This window comes from Gobius niger (genome assembly GCF_951799975.1).
Source record: "Gobius niger genome assembly, chromosome: 1".
NCBI lineage: Eukaryota > Metazoa > Chordata > Actinopteri > Gobiiformes > Gobiidae > Gobius > Gobius niger.
In genome coordinates this window covers 66,254,538-66,276,555 of record NC_136852.1, presented here as the reverse complement: position 1 = coordinate 66,276,555, position 22,018 = coordinate 66,254,538, and the positions used below count along the sequence as shown (strand labels likewise).

The window sequence follows — 22,018 nt, the reverse complement described above, 5'->3', positions numbered from 1 at the left end:
TCTCAGCCAGCCATCTCGCGCTCATTTCCTGGAAAGATAGCCCCGTGGATTCCAGGTATCCCAAAATCACACATTCCGTGTGGTGTGGAACAGGAGCGAAAGGCATCAAGGGAATCACGAGGACAAACAATACAAACGTGGATGTGTTTTCCAGAGACCTGACACAGGGTCCACGCTTCCCTCTGGGCCAGTGGAAGCGAACTGAAATCGTCTGGAACAGGAGTCAGGATAACAAGCGTTTCATTACATTTATAGTTGGAGTGGAGGGTAGTAAAGGGAGAGGGAAAGTGGAAGTAAGCTGTTCATCTTTGATAAAACTGGCAATACTACATACAGTATATGGATGATTGTTTATGTGATGCCTGTTGTTTTTGATGCCAGTATTTACTTACCTACTTACTCCTAATTTTACTCCTAATTTTACTCCTAATTACTCCTACTTATTAGTACGGAGTAAACAATTTGGTAAATGTATACTATGGTGGCCACAATTATGATGTGTGTATATTGTACGTATATATTGTATGTTGCATCTTTCCTATACTAGAAGTGAAGAGCCTACCAAAATGTGCAAACAAATGGAAAGATGTTCTACAACAGGGGTAGGCAACATCAGGCCCGGGGGCCAAAACTGGCCCTCCATCATCAAACTCTGGCACTCGAGATGATTTTGAGAAATATTATGACCCAAATCGGAGATTAAATGCCTGTTAAAGTACTCTAAAAATGTGAAAAATACTGTCTATTCCTTAAAATGTCTTAACAGAGCACCCTTATAGACCTTAATCCTAAAAGAATAATCATCTAAAGGATGAAATGACATCAATCTACTTGAATTAAGAGATTAAATCTAAAGTTTGTGTAGATTTGGTTTGGATTTAGAGCAGATAAAACCTATTCTTGCCAAAGGAACAAGCAAGTTTTTTCTTAATTCAGATTATTTTGTATAATTTCAAGTGATAAATAAATATTTTTTACAGTAAAAGTTAATTTGCCTGATTTCCCAGACATTTTCCCAGTGTACATGATGTACAACACTGGCATATGTAGAAAGTGATGCTTTACGTCAATTGCTTCAGTTGGAGGGTCCGGCCTTTGGTCTTTTGACGATGAAGAAAACCGAGCAAACTTGCCGACCCCTGTTCTACAGCAATGGCCAAATTTCACTCTGTTGTATCTTTTTTTTTTTTTTTTCATATGTTTAAATATGCGTGCAAATGCAGTTGCTTCCAATACCAGTAATCTCACTGATGTTTTGCAAAATGTGCGCCAGTACTTCCGATACCCACTGTCACACAAACACACACGCAAAGTATATATCCACAATCAGGATCTGTTTACAGAAACTTTGCATGAAATATTCCCCGCCATGCCGCCTGAAAAGCATCAATCCACAGTCCAATTCCTCCTCTCAAGCCAAAACACATGCACACTACCGCTACTATGCTCCTGCTCCTTCCCTCTTCCCCTCCTTCGCCGCTTTTCCCTGGGCTGTTTTGTACTTTCCCCACCCCTCCTGGCAGCCAGTGCAACTCGGGAGGGAAGAGAGGAAGCGAAGAGTAGGGGGGGAAAGCGGACCACCCTGCTCTCATGGCAGGCCAGAGTGTTTACATTGCCGTGGCTCGCTCTGTAATACATCTGGTATTCTGAGGCGACTCGGGCTCTCTCTCTCTCACTCTCCCTCACTCCGCAAGAAAAGGGGCGGAGTAGGTTTGGGGAAGGGGGGGGGGGGGAGAAGGAGCTTGGATAAGAAAGAAGAGAGAGACCTTTCTGCTGTCAGTGGAGGAGAGGAGAAGTTTCAAGACAGAAAGAAAAAAAATCAGTGAGGTGGGGTGGAGGCTAATTCTCGAGGCAAGTCTCCTGTGGTCGGTCATTCGTAGGGCTCTGGTTTTTGAATAAGAGCGAGTGCAAGAATGTCAAAAGTAAACAGCGTGTCAGAGGACAAGTCAGGATGTCATTTGTGAATGGAAGAGAGGGAGCGCACGCACAGAGCGTGAGGAGACTTCCACTTTGCTTGAGGGAGATGTTCCTATTCTGACATTGCGGGGGACAAAAAGGCCTTGACCATTCGGTTTGTGTTCATGTGATAATAGGGCTGTCGCATAAATAAAGTAAATCAAACATAAATGATTGTTATCACAATATCACATCACATGAAAACACGTAGGAGAAGTTAGAGTCTGTGGAAAAGGATGGACTATGTGCTCACTAGTGACTGTGGTTGGTGGTTTTGACAAGTTAGCAGCACCATAACTAACCACGAATGAGTTATAATCACATGTGTCATGACTACAGGCTGTGTGCGGCTTTAAATGACAAATGTGCAAATCAAAATGAAATATCTGCTGATTTCTGAGCAGAATGTTAGCGTCAGTTGCGGATTATATGATCTAATGAACTAATCCCAAAGTTACTGACCTGAAAGTTAGATAAAGCTACACATTTACAGTAATCGCAATGAAATCAACATTGCTATTGGGATGACTGCATTTAGCAAATCATCAATCAGCATGTTAGCGCTCCTGTGTGCACAAATGAACTGAAGCCCAATTGAAACTGACAGAAAACTTCTTTTGATTCCATCGATTGCTTTCACACAAGACGCCAAACTTGCTCTTGGTAGGTGGTGCTATAGGCCATATTTATTCTTTGCTTAACATCAGCGGGGACATGCCCATATAGTCCATACCAATTTAGCTCTCCTCCGTCTGGCCGAGCAGGTAGGTTCAGGGACACAGAGGTGCTTTTAAGCCCGGGGAGGAGCGGGCCTGAGAAAACAGCCCTGGCAGCCAGCGTAGTAGGAGAACCAGAGGCGCAATGTTTCCCCGCTCTAAAGCCCTCACCAGCTCGCCTGCACTTTTCGTCAACTCATAAAGTTAAACACAACACGCAACTGGAGGAATGTTTTTTCTCCTGCAGGGCTTTAATCCTGTTTGTAGTGAGATGATAAACACAGACTTAATTGAGTCCAGTTTGAGCAGTGTCAAAAGAGCAAGTGTGTGTGTGTGTGTGTGTGTGTGTGTGTGTGTGTGTGTGTGTGTGTGTGTGTGTGTGTGTGTGTGTGTGTGTGTGTGTGTGTGTGTGTGTGTGTGTGTGTGTGTGTCGAGGAAGAAAGCCAAGGTGGGTGGAGAGGTAGAAAGGACTAGTTAACAGTAGTTTGCTTGCGATTAGGGCTGCTCAATAAATCGCCAAAAGAGAGACCATATGAGACCTTGATCTTAGGCTCAAGATCTGGAGAGAGGTCCCAGACAGAGCACTGCAGTGTCCCAAGCGGCACTAAAGGATGGTTTAAATAATATAAGTCAGTGTATTTCCATATAATATGTCCGCTGCAATTCAGTAAATAAAACACAAGACTTAGGTAATGTTTTTGCACCAAATGCACAAATGTTTAACCTGGTCATTATTTGTGAGAGTCTCCAAACCTGCCTTATTAACCTTTATGAGAAAAATAATGTGACCTTTTTGATAACTTATGCTGACCAGTGTTGGGGGTAACGTATAACAAAAGTAACGAGTTACAAAAATATATTTGTTTTTTCAGTAATTAAAGGGGCTAGATGCAAGCTAGTCATTTTATCCTCACTACTGCCACCTCAGGTCATACGTGTAACTGCACCTTCTATATTAAGCTCATGCATGACGGCATTTCGGACCCGAATTAACACCATTTTGAGTGACAGTGCAGAATATTAGAGGCAGTTGTGGTGAACAGGTCTGAGCTCATTCTACACATTAGGACATTGTTGGAACATATAGGGGGAGGAAAATACATACATTTTGACATTTTAACTCTGTATAGTCTCTTTAAGGAATATAACATATTACTTACACCAGAATACATTAGTCATTACAATTCAAGTAACTCACGTTACAAGTGCATTGAAATGTATGAACAAAAAAAAAGGCCAACCCCCCCCCCCCCCCCAAATAACGGACACTGCTGTAGAATGGGGGAAAGAGAAGGAAAAGGAAATATTTGACAGCAGTTTTGCTCTGTGACATTACTATTTTCGGTTTATATTCTGCCAAAAGTAACTCAAAAGTAACTCAAAGTAGTGTAACTCAGCTACATTTTTGAAACAGTAATATGTAAAGTAGTAACGTGCCCAACACTGATGCTGACAGAGAAGATATTCAACTTTATGCAGTTTTTGTTTTAAGTGGGTAGCATAGTTACCACCATCAGATTCTAAGCTGCTCACCACCTCAATGTTAAAGTAGGCTCTTCATAATGTTGTGATGTCACATGAACTCAACCTCTGAGATATTTCGTTCCAGGATTGTTCAGCCCTAACTGCGCTGCGGATAATTCATTCATTCAAAAACCGCAAATCCTCTAAGCAAAGAAGCCACATTCAGGGCATTCCTCCGCTTCTCCTTCTTCATCCTCCTCATCGGGCATCCACAAGAAAGCATGTCGAGGCTTCCTTCACATGCATTCAACATTATACTGCTCCCCCGCCTCGGCCATTAGCAGCACAACAACAAAACAACCACCGACTTAACTCAACTTAGCTCTTAATCACTGCAGATACAAAACAGACATGGAGCGCTGAGAGGCCGGGATGGAGGGTTGGAAAGGGGCGGACGGTTTTAAAGCTACCAACTGGAGCCATTTAAAACAATGCATGATGTTCACAGTTAACTTTATTTTAATGTGCATAAGATACATAAACAAGTGACCTAGTAACAGGTCAGATTTAATGTTTGATTTTTAGAACACACAGTATGTAGCCTTAAATTTGCATTTTCATACAATTGTGTCAAAACAAGAAATCAAATGGAACTCAATTTGTATAAAGTTTTTTATATAAAGTTTGTATTTTATGTTGTGAAAGCAAAAGAAAAGTGTAAATCTCAGTCAGGTTATTTTGCGATACATTGTCTTACAACAACTGGACATGTGTCAGTTTATATTTGGTGATATATTGTGTAGCCTAAATATTTAACTGAAGTCCATAATAATAATAAGCTACATTGTCATAAAGATCATTGAATCATTAGATCTGACCACCTTGACAGCTATGTTAAAGATTTGACGAGTAACTAGTCCACAGACGAGTAATGGAGGAATTAAATAAAATACAGCACTTATTTCTAACAGGTCTCTATTCAAGGACCCATGTCAAAGAGAGTTGAAATAAGAATTTCTTGATTTCACAATGGCGAAATTCAAAAATATATAGTATTAAGTAGCTATAATAAGGGATGGAATGCAGGATATATATAGTATATTGACAATAAAGGGTGAATGTAAAGGCCTGCACTTTGATACAAAGCAAAAGAAGAGCACAGAGCACAACATGTCGCCAAAGGCTAACAGATGGACACTACCATGTTACACTGGTCAGTTTCAGATTCTTCATTAGTGAATCATTAGTGATTCAAACACAACAGGTTGGTCATGATACAGTGATGTCCTATAGAAGTAAATGTCATGTCACAAACTTTCAATACATTTCAACTTAAAGGGACTATATAGAGTTTAAAAATGCTAAAATTATGTATTTTCCTCCCCCTACATGTTCCAGCCATGTCCTAATGTGTAGAATGAGCTCAGACCTGTTCACCACAACTGCCTCTAAAATCCTGCACTGTCACTCAAAAAGGTGTTAATTCGGGTCTGAAGTGCCGTCATGCACAAGCTTAATATAGAAGCTGCAGTTACGCATAAGACCTGAGGTGGCAGTAGTGAGTATAAAATGGCCAACTTGCATCTAGCCCCTTTAAAGCAGAAGAATATTAAAGTAGCCGACTTCAGAGAAAACAAAGTCGATGTGTGAAATCATTAAAGCGGCATAACACACACCCTTCATTCCTAAAACAAACCAATAAAGACAAAGTGTGACTCATTGGTACCAAACTTTCTTCCACTGGGGACACAAACAGAGACTGGTGACAGCTGGGTTAGTGTCACCCCACTGACCAACCCCCCACCCTCCTCGCCCCGGCCTCTGCTGTGAGCCTTCACTCTGCACTCCGGGCCACAGGGTGAGTATCAGGTGAGCTTTTAAATAGTGGGGCCTCTACAAGATGACCTCAGGGTCCCGAGGGTCTACCCCTGTGGCCCCTGGTCCCCACAGCAGGACTGGGGCCTCCCCTCTGTCTGTAGCCTTGAGACCTGGCCCATACCATAAATCTGACCTCTCATTTTAACTTCACTCACTCATCTCATGTGTCCAAAGGAGAGAGCCCAGTGCCAGCGACGACGCTAAATCAAGGCTAATGAGGAGCACTGGGCTGGGCTCAGTGATGGATTTACCACTGATAATGACAATATCATCATGTGAGAGTCAAGGCCATTGATTCTAAAGGAAATGTTATTGTGCAAAATGAAAAATGACTCACAAACAAATACAATTATCGTGCTAACAAGCTTAAATAAACTATATAATAAATTAAAACAAACTAGTACAAAGACACTATGATAGTATGATACAGCCCGTTGTTTTTTTTTTATTTATTTGTAGATTATATTTGTCCTTTGTATTGGATCTATCCTTCAACAAGTGTCGGTCCAGCGTCCTGGAGATGTAAAATTCAGAGCGGCCTTTGTAAAGTTCTAAGCTAACGGATCCAACCGCAACTTATTTGGCCCAAGAGAATAGCTCCATCTTATTAGCTTCACCCTTCTTTCAACTCCAACCCCTGCCTTTGGCCTACAAGCTTCAAAAGCTCAATTTCCAAAAGTTCTCCTCCCTGAAGCCCTTTTGTGTCACCCCATGGCGGATAACCACATCCCTCCAAGTGCAGAGAGAGGGGGAGAATGGGGGGCTGTCCTCCAGGAAGGCCAATGTTTATGCGATATTGTTTTAATTAGAGCTAGGCGGTGCTGCTATTTTCTTTACAATTTGCTCTCTTTGTGCCTTTAACCCAGACAGCAGAGAGGTGACTTAGCCTCCCGAAGTCACGGCTTTTCACTTGGAGTTGCGTTTGTCCTCGGTTCCTCGCACACTGGGTCCGCAAAGTACATCGCATTATCTAAATATTTGCAGCCACTGTGACCATAAATCTAATCTTTGTTTAGACATTTTTCAGTCCTACTAAATTCATTGTCAATTTTAATCCAGGAGGTGAGTATACAAATAGGCTAAACAATTAAGAAGGTTAAAAATGTCCAATTAAAGTGTACGTTTGTGGCTAAAGACTGATAGGATACTACAACTTCCTGTTTGAGATAATCCGCTAAAGAACTTGGGACACAGTGGGTACAGCAGACACCATGTTTGCAGTTTCATGCTGACCCAATCAGTGATGAGCCGTAGTCCACTGTTCATTTGTTCTCAAGGTAACAGAATAGAATGGGTTTAACATTTTTCTTTCAGCTCAATAATTTAACAGTATGCCGTTTTTTTACTCAATTTAAAGCAATATAGTTGAGCAGCTCAAAGAAGTGTTTCTAAAATGCATGGATGAGCCTTTGGTGCTGTTATTACAGTCATATTCCGAAGGTTTCTTCATGCTGACTGCTCTCAAATGAAGCAAAGGATCATGGTCAATGCAGTTCCATCAGTGTTTTCAGTCTCAATCCACCTCAAGAGACTTTATCAGCAACTAACTGTCTTTTACACATCGGCTGCATCCTGCATGTATCCAGATCATTTATAAATCATCTGCTTTTGGAGAGAGGCAGGGTGTAAACAAAACGCCGTGGTGCTACAGAACTTGGCCGATGCCGACACTTTCTGTGAACTTCATGGCGGAGCAAGATGGACTTAATAAAACACCCCACTCGGCTCCTCCGTGAACACTTGGGAATTCAGCCAAAACGAACACATCAGAGAAAAACAATGTTAATGCAGATGCAGGTATGTCCAACGTAAGTCAGAACTGTCAAAACGAAACAAAACCACCACCTAGTCAGTGTATCAGAGCTAATCAGCGCCACTGTTGGCAAGAGGAGCCCGACCGCTTAAGTCACTATCCAAATACAAGCAAAATAGTCCTGAGAACATTACAGCACATAGACTGACATGCTTCCGTTCCGCACTGTTCAAAAGTCCGAGAAATGCTGCAGCAGTTTGACAGACAGACAGACAGACAGACAGACAGACAAGTTTCCCCCAAAAAACCATGAGGTTATTCAAAAAAACGAAACAAAAAAACATATAGGCTACTCACATTTTGCATGAATGTACAGTATGATCTGAATACATACATTTAATATACATGTAACACAAAATGCATTGTGACAGGCCTAGTTGTACTATGTTGATGCTGAATCAGTTAGAAAACAATACATCAGATCTAAATGAACCATAATACCCGATGCCTGGTCCATCAGCCTAAGGACATGACTTTGAGATATCTTGTCTCAGTGCATGTTAGAAGGATATTACTTCTGAACTGCATGGGTTATTTTTCCAAAGAAAATGTCAGAAACTGCAACACAAAATTATGCACTCCACCGATTTTAATATGAAAGAGAGGGAAGGCACACGAACAAATGTGTCAGAGGTGCAGATGTTAAGGAAAATCTTCAAAATTCCAAAAAGCAGCATCGCACACTCAAAGGTTTCAGCAGAACCTTCTGCAGATCAGTTTTCTTTGTTGAACCACAGTGCAGCTGGAGCGGACCAGCCCAGGTGACTTACCATAACCTGGACTCTCAACTATAGATATTGCTTACATTTGTCATAGGCCATTCTGCCATAAATGGAGGTTGGACACACTCCGGTCTTTGTGCGTCTCTGGTCTCTGTCGCTGGCTCCAATAAACAGAACTTCCTGTGTTGGAGTGTTTATAAACAGTGTCGAGTGAGCGCTGTGTGAGAGGAGACTGTCCCTGTGAGAGCTCAGGCACATGAACCCTTTGTGCATTAGCACTAGGCCAAAGGTGGTCTCTATTAAAGGGAAATTAACATATAATCCCCTGATCGCAAGAGAATCAACACTAAACTCTCATTGCAATCACACAGCAATCACAGGGCTGCATGGGTAACACTTTTGTCGATCCCAGACTGAGTAGGGACTTTCTGTGTGGATGTGCATGTTCTCCCGTTTCTTTGTTGGTTTCCCCATCTACCCTGAAACATGCACTGTAGCCAATCTTCCAGCAAGTGAGCTAGGCACTCCACAAGACCTAGATCCAAGCTGAAGTTCGAGAAATCGATCCCCGGGCAATGCACTGCTGGTGCCCTTTGCTCCTGAGAGGTTACCCAAGAGCAGCGGTTCTTGAACTTTCCACACCAAGTGCCACCTCATTAAATAATTGACTTCCCAGCACCACAAGGCCCAGATCACGATGAAATCAGGACTAAACCGTGTCTAAAATAGATCACTCTTTCAGTATTAATATTGAAAGTAATGGTAAAGAACCACTGCCCTAGAGGACACACAATGCCAAAAATCTCCTACATTTTTACATACAATGTTTAATTATGTTTGTCTGTGGAACGGATCAATGAGTTGCTGTGGAATGAATGAAACTCCTGCATATCTTGTTGCCACCTCGGGGGGCTGAAAGTGACACTTGCAGGTATGAGTGTTGCAGTGTCCCTGAAGTCTGACGAATCAAGCATCAGTTAGCCAAACAACAAACCACCTGAGACAGCCTTATCTCTGCGCTTGTTTGACATGTCAAAATCGCACAAGGGCATAAAAATGAGAGTGTGGTTGGATTGAAAGCAGGACAGAGTGATCTTTAAATATGAACTGTATTGCTATATTTGACTAAAAATACATCAATCTCAGTCACTTGGACAATCACAATGTGAAAACAATCATTCATACACTGTACAGCCTTTGGTGGGGGATTGTGTAAATAAACCACACATCGGTATTCCAAAAAAACTAGGGGACACCACAGAGGAAAAAGGAGCAAATCCCATTAAGATACAATAAAATAAAATTCCCACATATTGAACATGTACAAGTTCTTTTACGGATCGTTAGCTTGGGGGTGTGGACAAACAGCATCGATGACAGACGAAACCTAATCTCGAGTGATCAAAATGCAGCTGGAGTCTAATGGATCGCAGAGCAAATATGAGCATTGAGGGGAGCATTGTGCTGGTGTGTGTGCCTGTATGTGTGCGTGCTCTGGCAGGCCACACAGCATCCAGGCGGGGGTCGTCTCTGGGTCGTCTGTGGAGGGCAGTTCCAAGTGAAACATAAACAACGCGCTCTGTCCTCTCCTCCACTCTCCTCTCTCTCTCTCTCTCTCTCTCTCTCTTCTCTCTGTGGATGGGCCCGGCGCCCTAGCACTAGCACAGCACAGATCAGCTCAGCTCAGCCAGCGTTCCACAAGTGCAGGCAGAACTAATCTATCCCTCAGCTGTGCAGTCTAATCTAAACAAACACAGCTCTCCCGCTCCACATCTGGAAGCCCTCAGCCGTCGCAGCAAAATCCAGCGCGCATCTCCTCTGCACTGTCAGTGTCTGTGTAGAAATCCATACGTTTATGTCTGCTATTAGGTCGACGCACTCGTCTCTACCGTCCCGCCAATGGTCAAAAGTGGTATTCAGTTCACAATGCACATTCTACACACATCCAGATTAACGTTTGGGAAAAGACTAATACTCATCTAATACCCATTAACTCAAAGGATAGATGTTCAATATCTGCTATGGATATGGTCATTACCTTGTGTAAAGTGTCTTTGAGTATCTTGACAAGCCCCACCAATGCATTACAGTCTGCACACATTGCAAAAAGTGGTCTCTGAGTCTGGCCTCCCTATCGGCTTCTTGTTACAATCAGTTAGATTAAGATGCATTCTTAAAGGGACTATACAGAGTTAAAAAATGTTAAAAAATATGTATTTTCCTCCCCTTACATGTTCCAGCCATGTCCTAATGTGTAGAATGACCCAGACCTGTTCACCACAACTGCCTCTAAAATCCTGCACTGTCACTCAAAACGTTGTTACTTCGGGTAGAAGTGCCGTCATGCACGAGCTTAATATAAAAGGTGCAGTTACACGTATGACCTGAGGTGGCAGTAGTGAGTATAAAATGGCCAACTTGCATCTAGCCCCTTTAAGTATTAAAATGAAATGAACAAACCAACAAGCAAGTATATTAAAACTAGGTGTATCATTCAGAAAAATAGAAGAAGAAACAACCAAATTAGACAGGATTACTCAAAACCATGAGCGAAGGTAAATGCAACTTTAAAGAGAGATCAACTTTACAACTTCAGGTATTTCACTGACTAGGGCTGGGTATCCGATACCAGTACTTTAACGATACTTGGTTTTCGAAACTGATACCTGAATGATACTTTTTCGAATACCGCGGAAAAACAGAAAACAGAACAATAATGTGAGGAAGATCTGCAAATTTACAATATCGGGTTCATCTCCAATGTCAGGAGATGTGTGAAAAATTGGGAATATTTCAGGGAAAAAGTGGGGGGAAATAGGGGGAAAAAATTGGGAATAAATTGGGTAAAAATGGGAGGAAAAAATAAATACATTTTATAAATGAGCAAAAATGAGGGGTAAAATTGGGAAAAGAAAAAATGGGGCAAAAAAAAAAAGAAACAAATCTGTTAAGAACATGAGAAAAATGGCACAAACATTAGGGGAAAAAATGTAAAAAAAAAAAAAAAATAGGGAAAAAAGCAAAGAGGGAAAAAGTGGGTGCGTGTCCCTGGACTCACACTACAGTATCAAAATTTTGATCTTTTTTCTGTACCTACTTTTGATAAACCTTTTTTTCCCCGATACCACTCTTTTAACAGTACCCAGCCCATCACTGACATTTTTAACAGTATTCATGTTTTCTCCCTACGTTGGTGTGACTTCAAAAAAAAGGTTCAGCAACTAAGCCACAAATTAGCCCCAATAAGCTTAGTATGCCGTAGCTCTGTATGCAAACACAGTCCTTGTCAGGCCCTGCAGTGGCACATAAGGACAACACAGCAGCACCACCGGGGGGCTGATAGTGATCCGGAATCACACTGTCATAGACACACTCCCGCCGCAGCTCTTGAACAACAATAGCGAATAATTCAACCTATGTATGTCACTCTATGGTTCAATAGGGCCTTTCCTTGCTTATAATAAAGAGTTTTGTCATCTCTCTAGAGCATAGTGCCATTCATTAAACAGCTCGACACAAGCCTCAAGTGCTGGAATGCGGATCAAAGGAGAGAAAGAGAGAGAAAAAAGGCCCCTTACCCTTCTAAGCACCACCCCGTACATAGAGCCTCTTTCCCCTCTGACAAAATCACCCTGCTAAAACTCCTTCGGGGGACTAAATAACAGGACAGCCTATCCATTCCATAAGTTTGTCTCCCCTCATGTCTTCACTACGCTTTTCCGCTGCAGACAAATATTCTTGAAAAGTTGAGGGCTGTCCAAAAAAAGAAGAAAAAAAAAAGAAAAAAAGAGAGGGACCACACACACACGCAGTTTCAGGGCGTTCAACTGCTGGGGGCAGGCTGACACACAGCAACACACACACACACACACACGGACACAAAATGGCGGCTGGGGTGAGAATTTCCTCAGACCAAAAAGTTGCTTATGAGTTTTTGGGAGACTAAGTAAGAAGAAGTAACATACTGTGGAGGTGAAGCCAATCTTTTCACACTTCTGTAGGAGAGCAGAACGACGCAGCCAGTGAATGATTTTTCGGATAAGTATTACTTTGACTGCCATAGATTGGTGATTACGTATTCAAATGTTCACAGGTATTCCTCTACTGTGCTAAGGTCTTGTACAGAGTAAGGCAGAAACAATGCAGTCCACGATTTGCGTATTGTCACCCAAAAAATACACTCAATTTGTCAATATGCAAGACACAGATGTACAAATTGTTTCAAAACAAGTTTCATTGGAACTAAGACAGAGCAGCAGAGATTTGCAAAAACATTTCTTCTCACCACCAGTAACAAGCTGAAAGTCTATCCAAAATAAATGACCATCTTAAACATCTACATATAACGTTCCTAACAAGAACTATAACAGGTCCAGAGAAGTCAATGTTATTACCATGCAACATAAATAAACAAACCAATGACGAGGTAATACGGCTGCAAAACATATCGCCAAATGATCGTTATCGCGGTGTTAGACGATACAATATCCGTATTACAAGAGGCCACCATCTATGTTAAAATCAGTATAATCAAAACTAACATTCTCTTTAATTGGACTGAGATTTACACATTTTTAGCAAACACATCCTAAAACAAAGCACCAGGTAACATACAACGTGGAAAAGTACAATTTTAGTCATGATTTTCAAAATGTATCTCCAATTTAGCCATATATTGGTCCTGATTGTTGAGATGGTTTAGTGAGATATTGCAATAGTTTTCACCCATTCGCCAAATCTTCCCCCTTCTCTGTCTCTGATGAACTACCTCCTGCTACTTGTCCCTGTATTTGCACATTATACTAGGACATCCCGCCACATATGACATTAAACAATAGCCAAAATCGAAACAACCTTCTTTTTCTTCGTGCACTCATGTTCACAAGTACAAGTCAATAGAGACAATAACATAGCAGTTCTCTTACCTTCCACCCAGAGTTTCTCCACGTCCGTTTCCAAGTTAGCTGCCCGTAAGCCCACAGCGAAAGCTCCAAAAATCATGAGGCCCACAAACAAAAACTTTCCGCAGTTCTTTTGAATGTAGCAGCCCAGCCTAAAGAAAAGTCTCTGGAACTTTGCTCTCAGCCACAGAGGGGCTTTCCTTCCGGTCGCTTTGCCCTGGAAGCACACAAGATGTTAATTGACCACTAGGAAATTGAAGAAGAAGTAGTGGCAGTAGTAGTGATGGTGGTACAGTGTAATAGTATAGGTAACAAAGTAAACAAACTACTTATAGAGACATGCAGATTTGACCTCCCAAAGCTGTAGGTCAAGTAGGGCAAACAATGGGCTCCCAACTGTTGTTAAAGGAGCCAATAGTAATAACTAGCTTATGCTGGTCCAACCATAGGTCTGGCACAACAGGTATTGAAGTATATAAGCAATATAATAGGACTATTTCTTGATTGATGCATACACTACTATGACCTCTTTGCAATACAAACTATTGACAACATTTAAATAGGAGTATACTCTTCACAAGTGTCATAAAAATGAAATGATCATAAAAAAGAAAATGAAAAAGGTTTGAAACAACTATGAGAAAGCAGCTTTCATCCTGTCTTTTCAACAAGGTAGTTGAAGGCAGGCTGAAAGGGGCATTCTCCACTGCAAGTCGTGTGAGGTAAAATCGATGCCATGCTATGCTTAATAACGTGCAGCCCATGTGCAGAGAAATGTCAGCCCACTTGTTGTCAAACAACAGCACCCTATCATGCGCACTCCGGAGAGACCAGTGATCCTAAGGCTAGAAACCCGTGCGTAAAAGTGGTGAAACGTGCAAATCCAGCACTTGTTTTGATCCCACAACTGCATTCGATTTGATTCAGCAGGAGTTGGACAAGTGATAGCTACACTTGTTTCTTAAAGTGAGTTCAATTGCCCCCAAAGTCGGCGTGCGAAATGTTACATATGCGTGCAAAAGTTAAGCCATATCATTATGTGAAGTACTCTGCAAGACACGTGTGTGAAGTTGCTCAACACTCCCAAAATCCACTCTGCGCTGTGGTGTGGGACCGTTACTGGAGTGCAAGAAAGTGGCATGGTGTCTGCAAACACATCCTCCACAATAACCCAGGGAAGCCGGTTGCGGAGTGGGAGTTGTTCGCCGTCATCACCACACATGAAAACAAGCCGCAGCGTCTCCCAAACAAGCCCCCTTTCCACGGGACACAAAACTTCTCACTCAAACCAGCACACTGCCCAGAGAAGCGGGAGAAAATCACCTCTGATATTTGTTCCAAAGCGAAGCCCGCATCGCAGTAACTCGGCCGATGCAAATACTCCAAGTCCAGCGGTGCGTTGTGGCCATAGTCCCCCCTGTTCCTCCGCGTTATCCTCGGCCGTTCGGGGTCTCTGTTTTCCTGCTCGGAGGGCGCATTAGCAGCCGAGGCCATGTTGCGGGGACTGCGAGACCGTGCTGCTTAGCGTTGTTCCCCGAAAGCGCGTAGTAGTAGCGATATCCCAAGGCGACACCAAAGTTTCCCTCTCGGAGATCTCACATCCGTCAAGTACATACTCCTGGTGAAGACGGCGAGTCAAAGTCTGCGCCTTCCATCCCAACATTTCGTGATCCGAGAGGTCTCCGCCGCTTCCACCGCACACTCGCTTCGTATCTGGGGCACTTTGAGTCAGACAGCCCAACGTGCAAAGCGATTTCCATACGGGAGTCGTCGGCTAAAAATGCTCAATACTCATAGCATTCTGAGGAGAGCTATGTGGTCTTCCCTTGGGCCGCGCGTCACGGCCAACTCTGAGATTCAATAGAAGTGGAGAAAAAGAGCTCTCTCCATTTGGAGGCGCAGGAGGAGGAGGGGTGAGAAGGGGAAAAAAGCTTGAGATCCCGCCTCTGGGGCTGTCAGATTGCAGGACTTTCTTGCATCTGATTGGTTCCAGAAGGGCAAAAATTACTCAGCAAACACGACTATTATTAGCTGCTTAGCAACAGCTCACTAAAGTAGAGAGACCACCCAGGCGGAGGGAGTAGGGACCTCGTGTGTGCATCTCCAACTTCAGGGGGCTGGGAGCGAGCCAATGGAGCACGGTGCGTTCGCTGTGCAGCGCGTTTCCTTTCGGAGTCCGTATCCACGCTGAGGTAGTCCCTGCCACAGAACAGAAGTTGAGTCCCACTTGTAGTGCGCGCTGAGAACAGCCGCAGGAATGTCAGGGCTCCACAGTGTTTTCTGCCGCCACCATCATGGTGGTAGTAGAGCCTCAAATTACAGCGTTCGAGGGGAGGAACCAAAGTGAGGTGTCGATGTTGTAATGACACTCTTGCCCTCTGGTATGGGGTGGTCTATGCACAAACAAGTGAAAATAGATATTAAGATAAGCAAGACATATTTGCATGCCTTGTATGCTACACTTTGCTGCTTCTAGTTGGTAATGCTATTTGGAAAAGATGAAGGTACATCCATATGCGCAATCAAAGTCATTTATGTTAATTCAATATATTTCCCATGTATGCAGGAAAAAAACGCAAACCCATCCCTTCTGGCATACTTTGATAAAAAATATAAACACCCCAGTAGTAACAGTCTCGGTGTGTAATACTTCTGTAATAGCACCAGATTATACACATGTTCACAGAACTTCTTACAAAACAGTACTTGATATAAATAAAAAAAACTTTAGCGCTAACTGAGATGCGTAGCCCCCTAATAAGTTAAGGTTTTAGCTGTTTATTTGAATTAATTCAAGGTTTTAAGTCACAGCAATGGGACAAAAAAAGAAATAAATCTTCATTTAATATTGTTTATTTCTTAAAAGTACTAAGTAAGTTAAAGTGGCATTATGGAACTTTTTATGTGGAAAACATAACTTGATATTTGTGTGTATCTGACCTTGTAGTGACCCAGCGACTGTATGTGTGGTTAGCGTGTTGTCTTCATTTTTGATCACCGTGGTCTCTACAACGCTTCAGGATCAATTGTTTTGTAGGTTTTCTGGTGAGAGGGTCTATCAGCCGAGAAAACGTTCCAAACAATTGACCCTGGAGCGTCCTATAGGCCACTGTGATGGAAAGTAAAGGTGCCATGCAGCCACTGGGTCATTACAAGGTCAAATATGCACAAATATAAGCTTTTTTTTTCTGCATCAATTTTGCATAATCCCCCTTTAAGCTGATATTTGTCTGTGATCTGAATTTTGTACAGGCTGTAATAAAAACCTGTCCATAATCAAATTTGAGTCTGCAAGCAGTCTTGTGTTACTACTTGTAAATTCTTCAGTAAAGTGGATCTGTGATGCCCCCTAATGCCCCTTAACAATAGAAGAGTCCATCCATGTATGGACTCAGGAGGACTATCCAGTCGATGGAAACTACTCAACTCCAAGCCTTTCAAAATCCCGTATAGCGTCCCTGTTGTAAAAGCGCATCAGCAATTTACCCAGGCAGCTTATATTGCAAGCATCTGTGTGTGGACTAATCAAATACATGTTCCACGCTTGACCTCACATTAAGTGTTCTTCGTTGACCATCAGGAGGCCAGATTGTCCACTTTAAGGATTCTGAGGAGGAAGAATTGAGTATCCCAGACCTGTTAATTTTTTATACGCGAGCATTAAAACAGGACAATTAGGGCGTGAGAAAAAGTAGCAGGTTGTGTGTCAGGTTCAATGGCGATACATCAGTATATTTTCTATGTTTGCTATTTTAGTCAATCTTCTATAACCCTACATAAAAAAGTACATATCATTTTACAAATATCTTGACAGAAACGCAGACCCGTAATTATTTTTGCGCTTTTTCTAACAACAAAAAACACACTTAAACATGAGAAGCGTTTGCACTTCCAAGAATAGCCCTGCTTTGAGGTAACTTAAATTTGCCTCATGACATCTTACATTGCAGCTGGCTGGATGTCTGCAATAAATACTTCTCCTGTTGATTCACATGTATATAAATTCCACATTCATATTTACATGGGCTTCCTGGAAAATGACCTCAGCTGTGGTTTTGGGAAATTGGGTCTAAATTTGCGGGTTGACTTCATCATGTGAGCCCAGGTGAACCCTGGCAGGAGACCCCCATCGACCTGGTATCTTCTTGATGATGTTCATAGTTATTGTCTACAGATGTGACAAAGTAATGGTGAAGCTGTGATGCTAAATTTCCCCTATTTTGAAATGATTTTAGAGTGAATGCTTCTGTGCTGGCCACTAACCCACACACTGTATTTGAGATTTTGCCAAAGATGTTTTAAATACCTGGAAATATACTGTAATTGTAATGCAGGTTGAATGATCTCACGCCAGAATTGTTGTGTCTTTGAACTCTTTCTACTATTAAGCTAATGTACGAACAACACATTTTCTACTATAGGCCTGATAGCAACATATCATCCGTCCCTTGTCTGAAAAAATGATACCACCACACTTTAATCAGTGGTTCTCAACTGGTGGTTTGGGACTGAAAAGTGGGTTGTGTTCATAGACTGTAAAATTAATAGACAGCATCTCCTCACTCCTCCCCGTTTGTCATAATTACCACGTTCGAAAGGGAATCCATGGTGGATTTACAGACTCCTCCTACCCAGCTCTGATCCAGCATGTTCCTAAAAAGGGCATAAGGGCGGGATCTTCACTGTAGACTCGGCCCTCGCGGGGCATGTAGTTCGGTCGTAGCTGTGCCCGAGCCGTTAGCTCTAATGCTAGCAATCTGTCAATCAAAGTCTGGCCCTCATTAATATATATGAGATTTCTAAAATGTATCTTACGAAAATCAGCCTGGTCCCTTTAATTGTAGCTAACCCAGCGTTATCACAGGAGGAATATCTAGCGGTAGAAAGTTTTGAAAAATTAGGCACCATGGGTGTAAAGTGAAATGCTTTCTAATGGAAAACTAGCTTGTTCTGCCGCCCCTCTATGGAGATACTACAGCAATGGCGGGCGACACGGCCCCTAGCGTCGCGGTCATGAAGCAGAGAAACCAGCGGCCATTGTGTTCATCTTATGATCAGGGGCGCAGCAAGATGGGGGCCTGGGGTGGCACCAAAGGGACCCCATCCAGGATAGCTGAAAACTTAAACCTCATTGTTATCTGTAATGTTATGATACTGAACATGAGGTACTAAAGCTACCTACTATTGACATTCCAAGTACCACAACAACTAGATCAAACTAGGAGTAAATCGGGCGAGGAGAACTAAATTACACGCCATAGTAAGAAGCTGTTTTTGGAAACCAGGTTCAGGTCTAGCACTTGTGCCTCATAAACCCTCTCCAGCCGCTCCAACCCACCCGCTCCTTCCTCCACACCCCTAATATGGCGGCCGCTGGGGCAGCTGTGGGTCCTGCTGGGATGTTTATGTTCCCGCTCGAGGTTGTCTTCAATCACACACTGCGTTGTTTGACACATGGCAGGACCGCCTCGCCTCTGTTTACCCCTTTCCGTTTGTCCATTTCCGACCGACATTGTGCACAATCAGATCGGATGGCAACCCTGGCAGTCTGACCATTTTCTTCCGAGAGGAGAGTCGGCTTTTTCCAACTGCGCAAATAGATAAGGGTGTTTTTTTTTGGAGTTCAAAATGATAGACATGAAGAATAACTCATGTACTACTACTGCCCTTCACCCTTTTGGCTCCCACTCTGGTCTCAGTGTTAGTGGATTACTCTTGCACAAGTCAAAAAGTGTTCGAGTGTGCAATCTCCAGTAACGGTCAGAGGAGAATATTGACAGACTGTAAGAAGAGACGCACAGGTTGTACAAATTCAACATCCCCGACGCAAGACAGATCCTTTATACTGTATATGTAGTTAATTAAACAAGCCTTGAGAATAGAACTTAACAACAGCACATTTGGAGAGACTAAATAGAGGGTTAGGGTTCAGTTCACAAAATTTGCTCAATATACTTACTAAAACTAGACTATAATTAAAACTACGGCCGGGACTTTTTAAAATTAACTACGATTAATTCATTCCATATGGTTTAATGCGATTAAAAATATTAATCAAATCATTAATCACTCTTTACTTTAGGCGCACAGACACTTTTTTAGTTTCCTTTTTCCTGTGAGCTGTGCTTATGGACGAACACCGGGTAAAACCCAAAACTATTTTAGTGTCAAACTTGTTAATTCACACAGTTAAGCCTACCTAAACATATTTATTGTCTGTGAACAGGAAAAAATAAATCAAACTGCTATTGTCTTTGTCACATCTCTGCTTAAAATAAGTAAAATTGAAGAAAAACACGAAGAAGCATCTAAAATATACCTCTAAAAAATAGATTACAACTCTTAAATTAAATAAAGTCCCAGCAATAAACCTCATACCCGAGCGCATTTTCTCCTCTCCTCTTTGGCTTTACCCAAATCTAAAAGTGTCTTGATTTATTGGTGTTTACTGCCTATAGACCTAATTTGAAAGCTACAAAATTGAGTGAAATTGATCTTTTTCCTCACATTGTTGCCCTCTTGTCATCACTTTTTTGACTTTTTTTCATCATCACTCTTCTGTCACTTTTTCATTGCATTTTTGTCGCTTTTTTGTCACTTTTTCATCACTTTTTGATGCTCTTTTGTTTGTGTTTTTGTGGCTTATGTGTTGGTTTTTTGTCACATTTTCACCTCGTTTTTGATGCTCTTTTGTTTGTGTATTTGTGGCTTATGTGTTGTTTTTTTGTCACATTTTCATCACTTTTTGATGCTCTTTTGTTTGTGTTTTTGTGGCTTATGTGTTGTTTTTTTGTCACATTTTCACCTCGTTTTTTGCCGTTGTTTTGGGTATTTGGGTAATGCCAAACTGGAGAAAATGTGGTCAGTTCAGGTGAGGTGAAAACTAATTATTTGACATATTAGCTTTGGACTCACCTCTAGATCTTTAGGTAATTTCATGGTCAGGACAGTCTAGCTGGATGGGTAGCCTCAATGGCACATTATAGATTGATGGGGGAAGTCGGGAAGAAACCTAGACATTGGGAAACACACAGAAACATTTTTAGGACATTTTAGCTGTTATACCATAGCATAGGACAGGGGTAGGCAAGTTTGCTCAATGGAGGGCCGGTTTTCTTCATCGTCAAAAGACCAAGGGCCGGACCCTCCAATTGAAGCAATTGAAGTAAAGCATATACACTGTAAAAATGTCCATCTTAAATTAGATAAATTAAAATCACTTGAATAAAGGTTTTTTATGTTAAATTTGAGTCGGTTTGAACTAATCTAAGATCAGATAAAAACACTAATGCCAGTGGAACAAATAGAAATCCCACTGGAAATCAAACAAATTGACTTTTACTGTGAAAATTATTTATTTTTCACTTGAAACTATACAAAGTAATCTGAATTAAGAAAAAACGTGTGCTTGTTCCATTGGCAAGAATAGGTTTTATCTGCTCTAAGGCCAGACCAAATCTACTCCAACTTTAGATTTAATCTCTTAATTGAAGATTTAAGTCATTTCTACCTATAGATGATTATTCTTTTAGAATTATGGCCTAAAAGGGTGAACTCTGCTAGGACATTTTAATGAATTGACTGCATTTTTCACATTTCTAGAGTACTTTAACAGGCATTTGATCTCGGATTTGTGTCGTAATATTTCTCAAAATCATCTCGAGGGCCAGAGTTTGATGATGGAGGGCCGGTTTTGGCCCCCGGGCCTGACGTTGCCTACCCCTGGCATAGGACATCCCAGAATTCTTTCATGCACTACAGCATCCCCCAAATTGTATCCCCCAATGAATTATCAGTGTTGTTTTAAATCATCTCAGGTGTGTTTCAATTGAAGATGATGCCTACAGTACAAAAGTTGAATCTGCCTATCCATATTTACATTAGAAAAGTCCGCTCTGCACTATTGGCCTCAGAAGCCATCATTTTTTGGACGGGAGTTCGTTCTCCAATGTTAACAGGAAATGTGCGCTGCTCTGAATGTATACACTGGGTTTTTGGAAAAATAATCACAATATCACAGCATAGAAGGACAGAAAAGACAGATGAGAAATGCAGCTTGAAAAACAAAAAAACAAAAAAAACGGTTTGACAGTGCGGATGTAGGTCTTTGTGTGAGGCCTGCTGGAAAAAGTGACACGCATAAAGGTACGCACCATGAGCTCTCAAGGCTTAACAATGTGGGAACTGTTACCTTTCTCAATGGAATTCACACTCATAAACAAGCAGCACTGTGCAGGGGAAGGAATCCAGCAACACAAGGGACAGGCACATTCTCATGACTGGGATGAAGAAATGGGCGAGCGTGAATTAATGAGTTATTGACAACATTAAAATGAACCTTTTCCACAGTAGGGTTGAAAATAATGAGAATAATCTCACACATCTGTAGGTTTGCTGTTTCCCTACATCCGCCTGACAACAATCTGGCTAATTTAAGATTGACCGTGCAAGTGTTTTACATGCCAGTGCTCCTAAGATACTATACCGGTAGCTGAGCAGTACTTTTGTAGTGACCTGAGATACTTTATTCATTATTTAGAACCATAAAAAGATCCTTTTTGATTATTT

General features: G+C 41.8%; 1 protein-coding gene across 6 annotated transcripts in view; it reads right to left on the bottom strand.

The window, feature by feature from the left end:
• ptch1 (patched 1) overlaps positions 1–15,512 on the bottom strand; it is a 71,652-nt gene extending 56,140 nt beyond the window's left edge. For 5 of the 6 annotated variants that reach the window (XM_079551666.1, XM_079551664.1, XM_079551665.1 and 2 more), the window contains exons 1-2: positions 14,774–15,510; positions 13,475–13,667 (exon numbers count right to left, since the gene is read on the bottom strand). In XM_079551666.1, the coding sequence (XP_079407792.1) occupies positions 13,475–13,667; positions 14,774–14,944 (364 nt within the window). In that variant the 5' untranslated portion in view covers positions 14,945–15,510. Of the gene's footprint in view, positions 1–13,474; positions 13,668–14,773 lie in introns of all 6 variants that reach the window. The other variant, XM_079551668.1, reaches the window with a different exon arrangement.
• Positions 15,513–22,018: the final 6,506 nt, after the last annotated feature.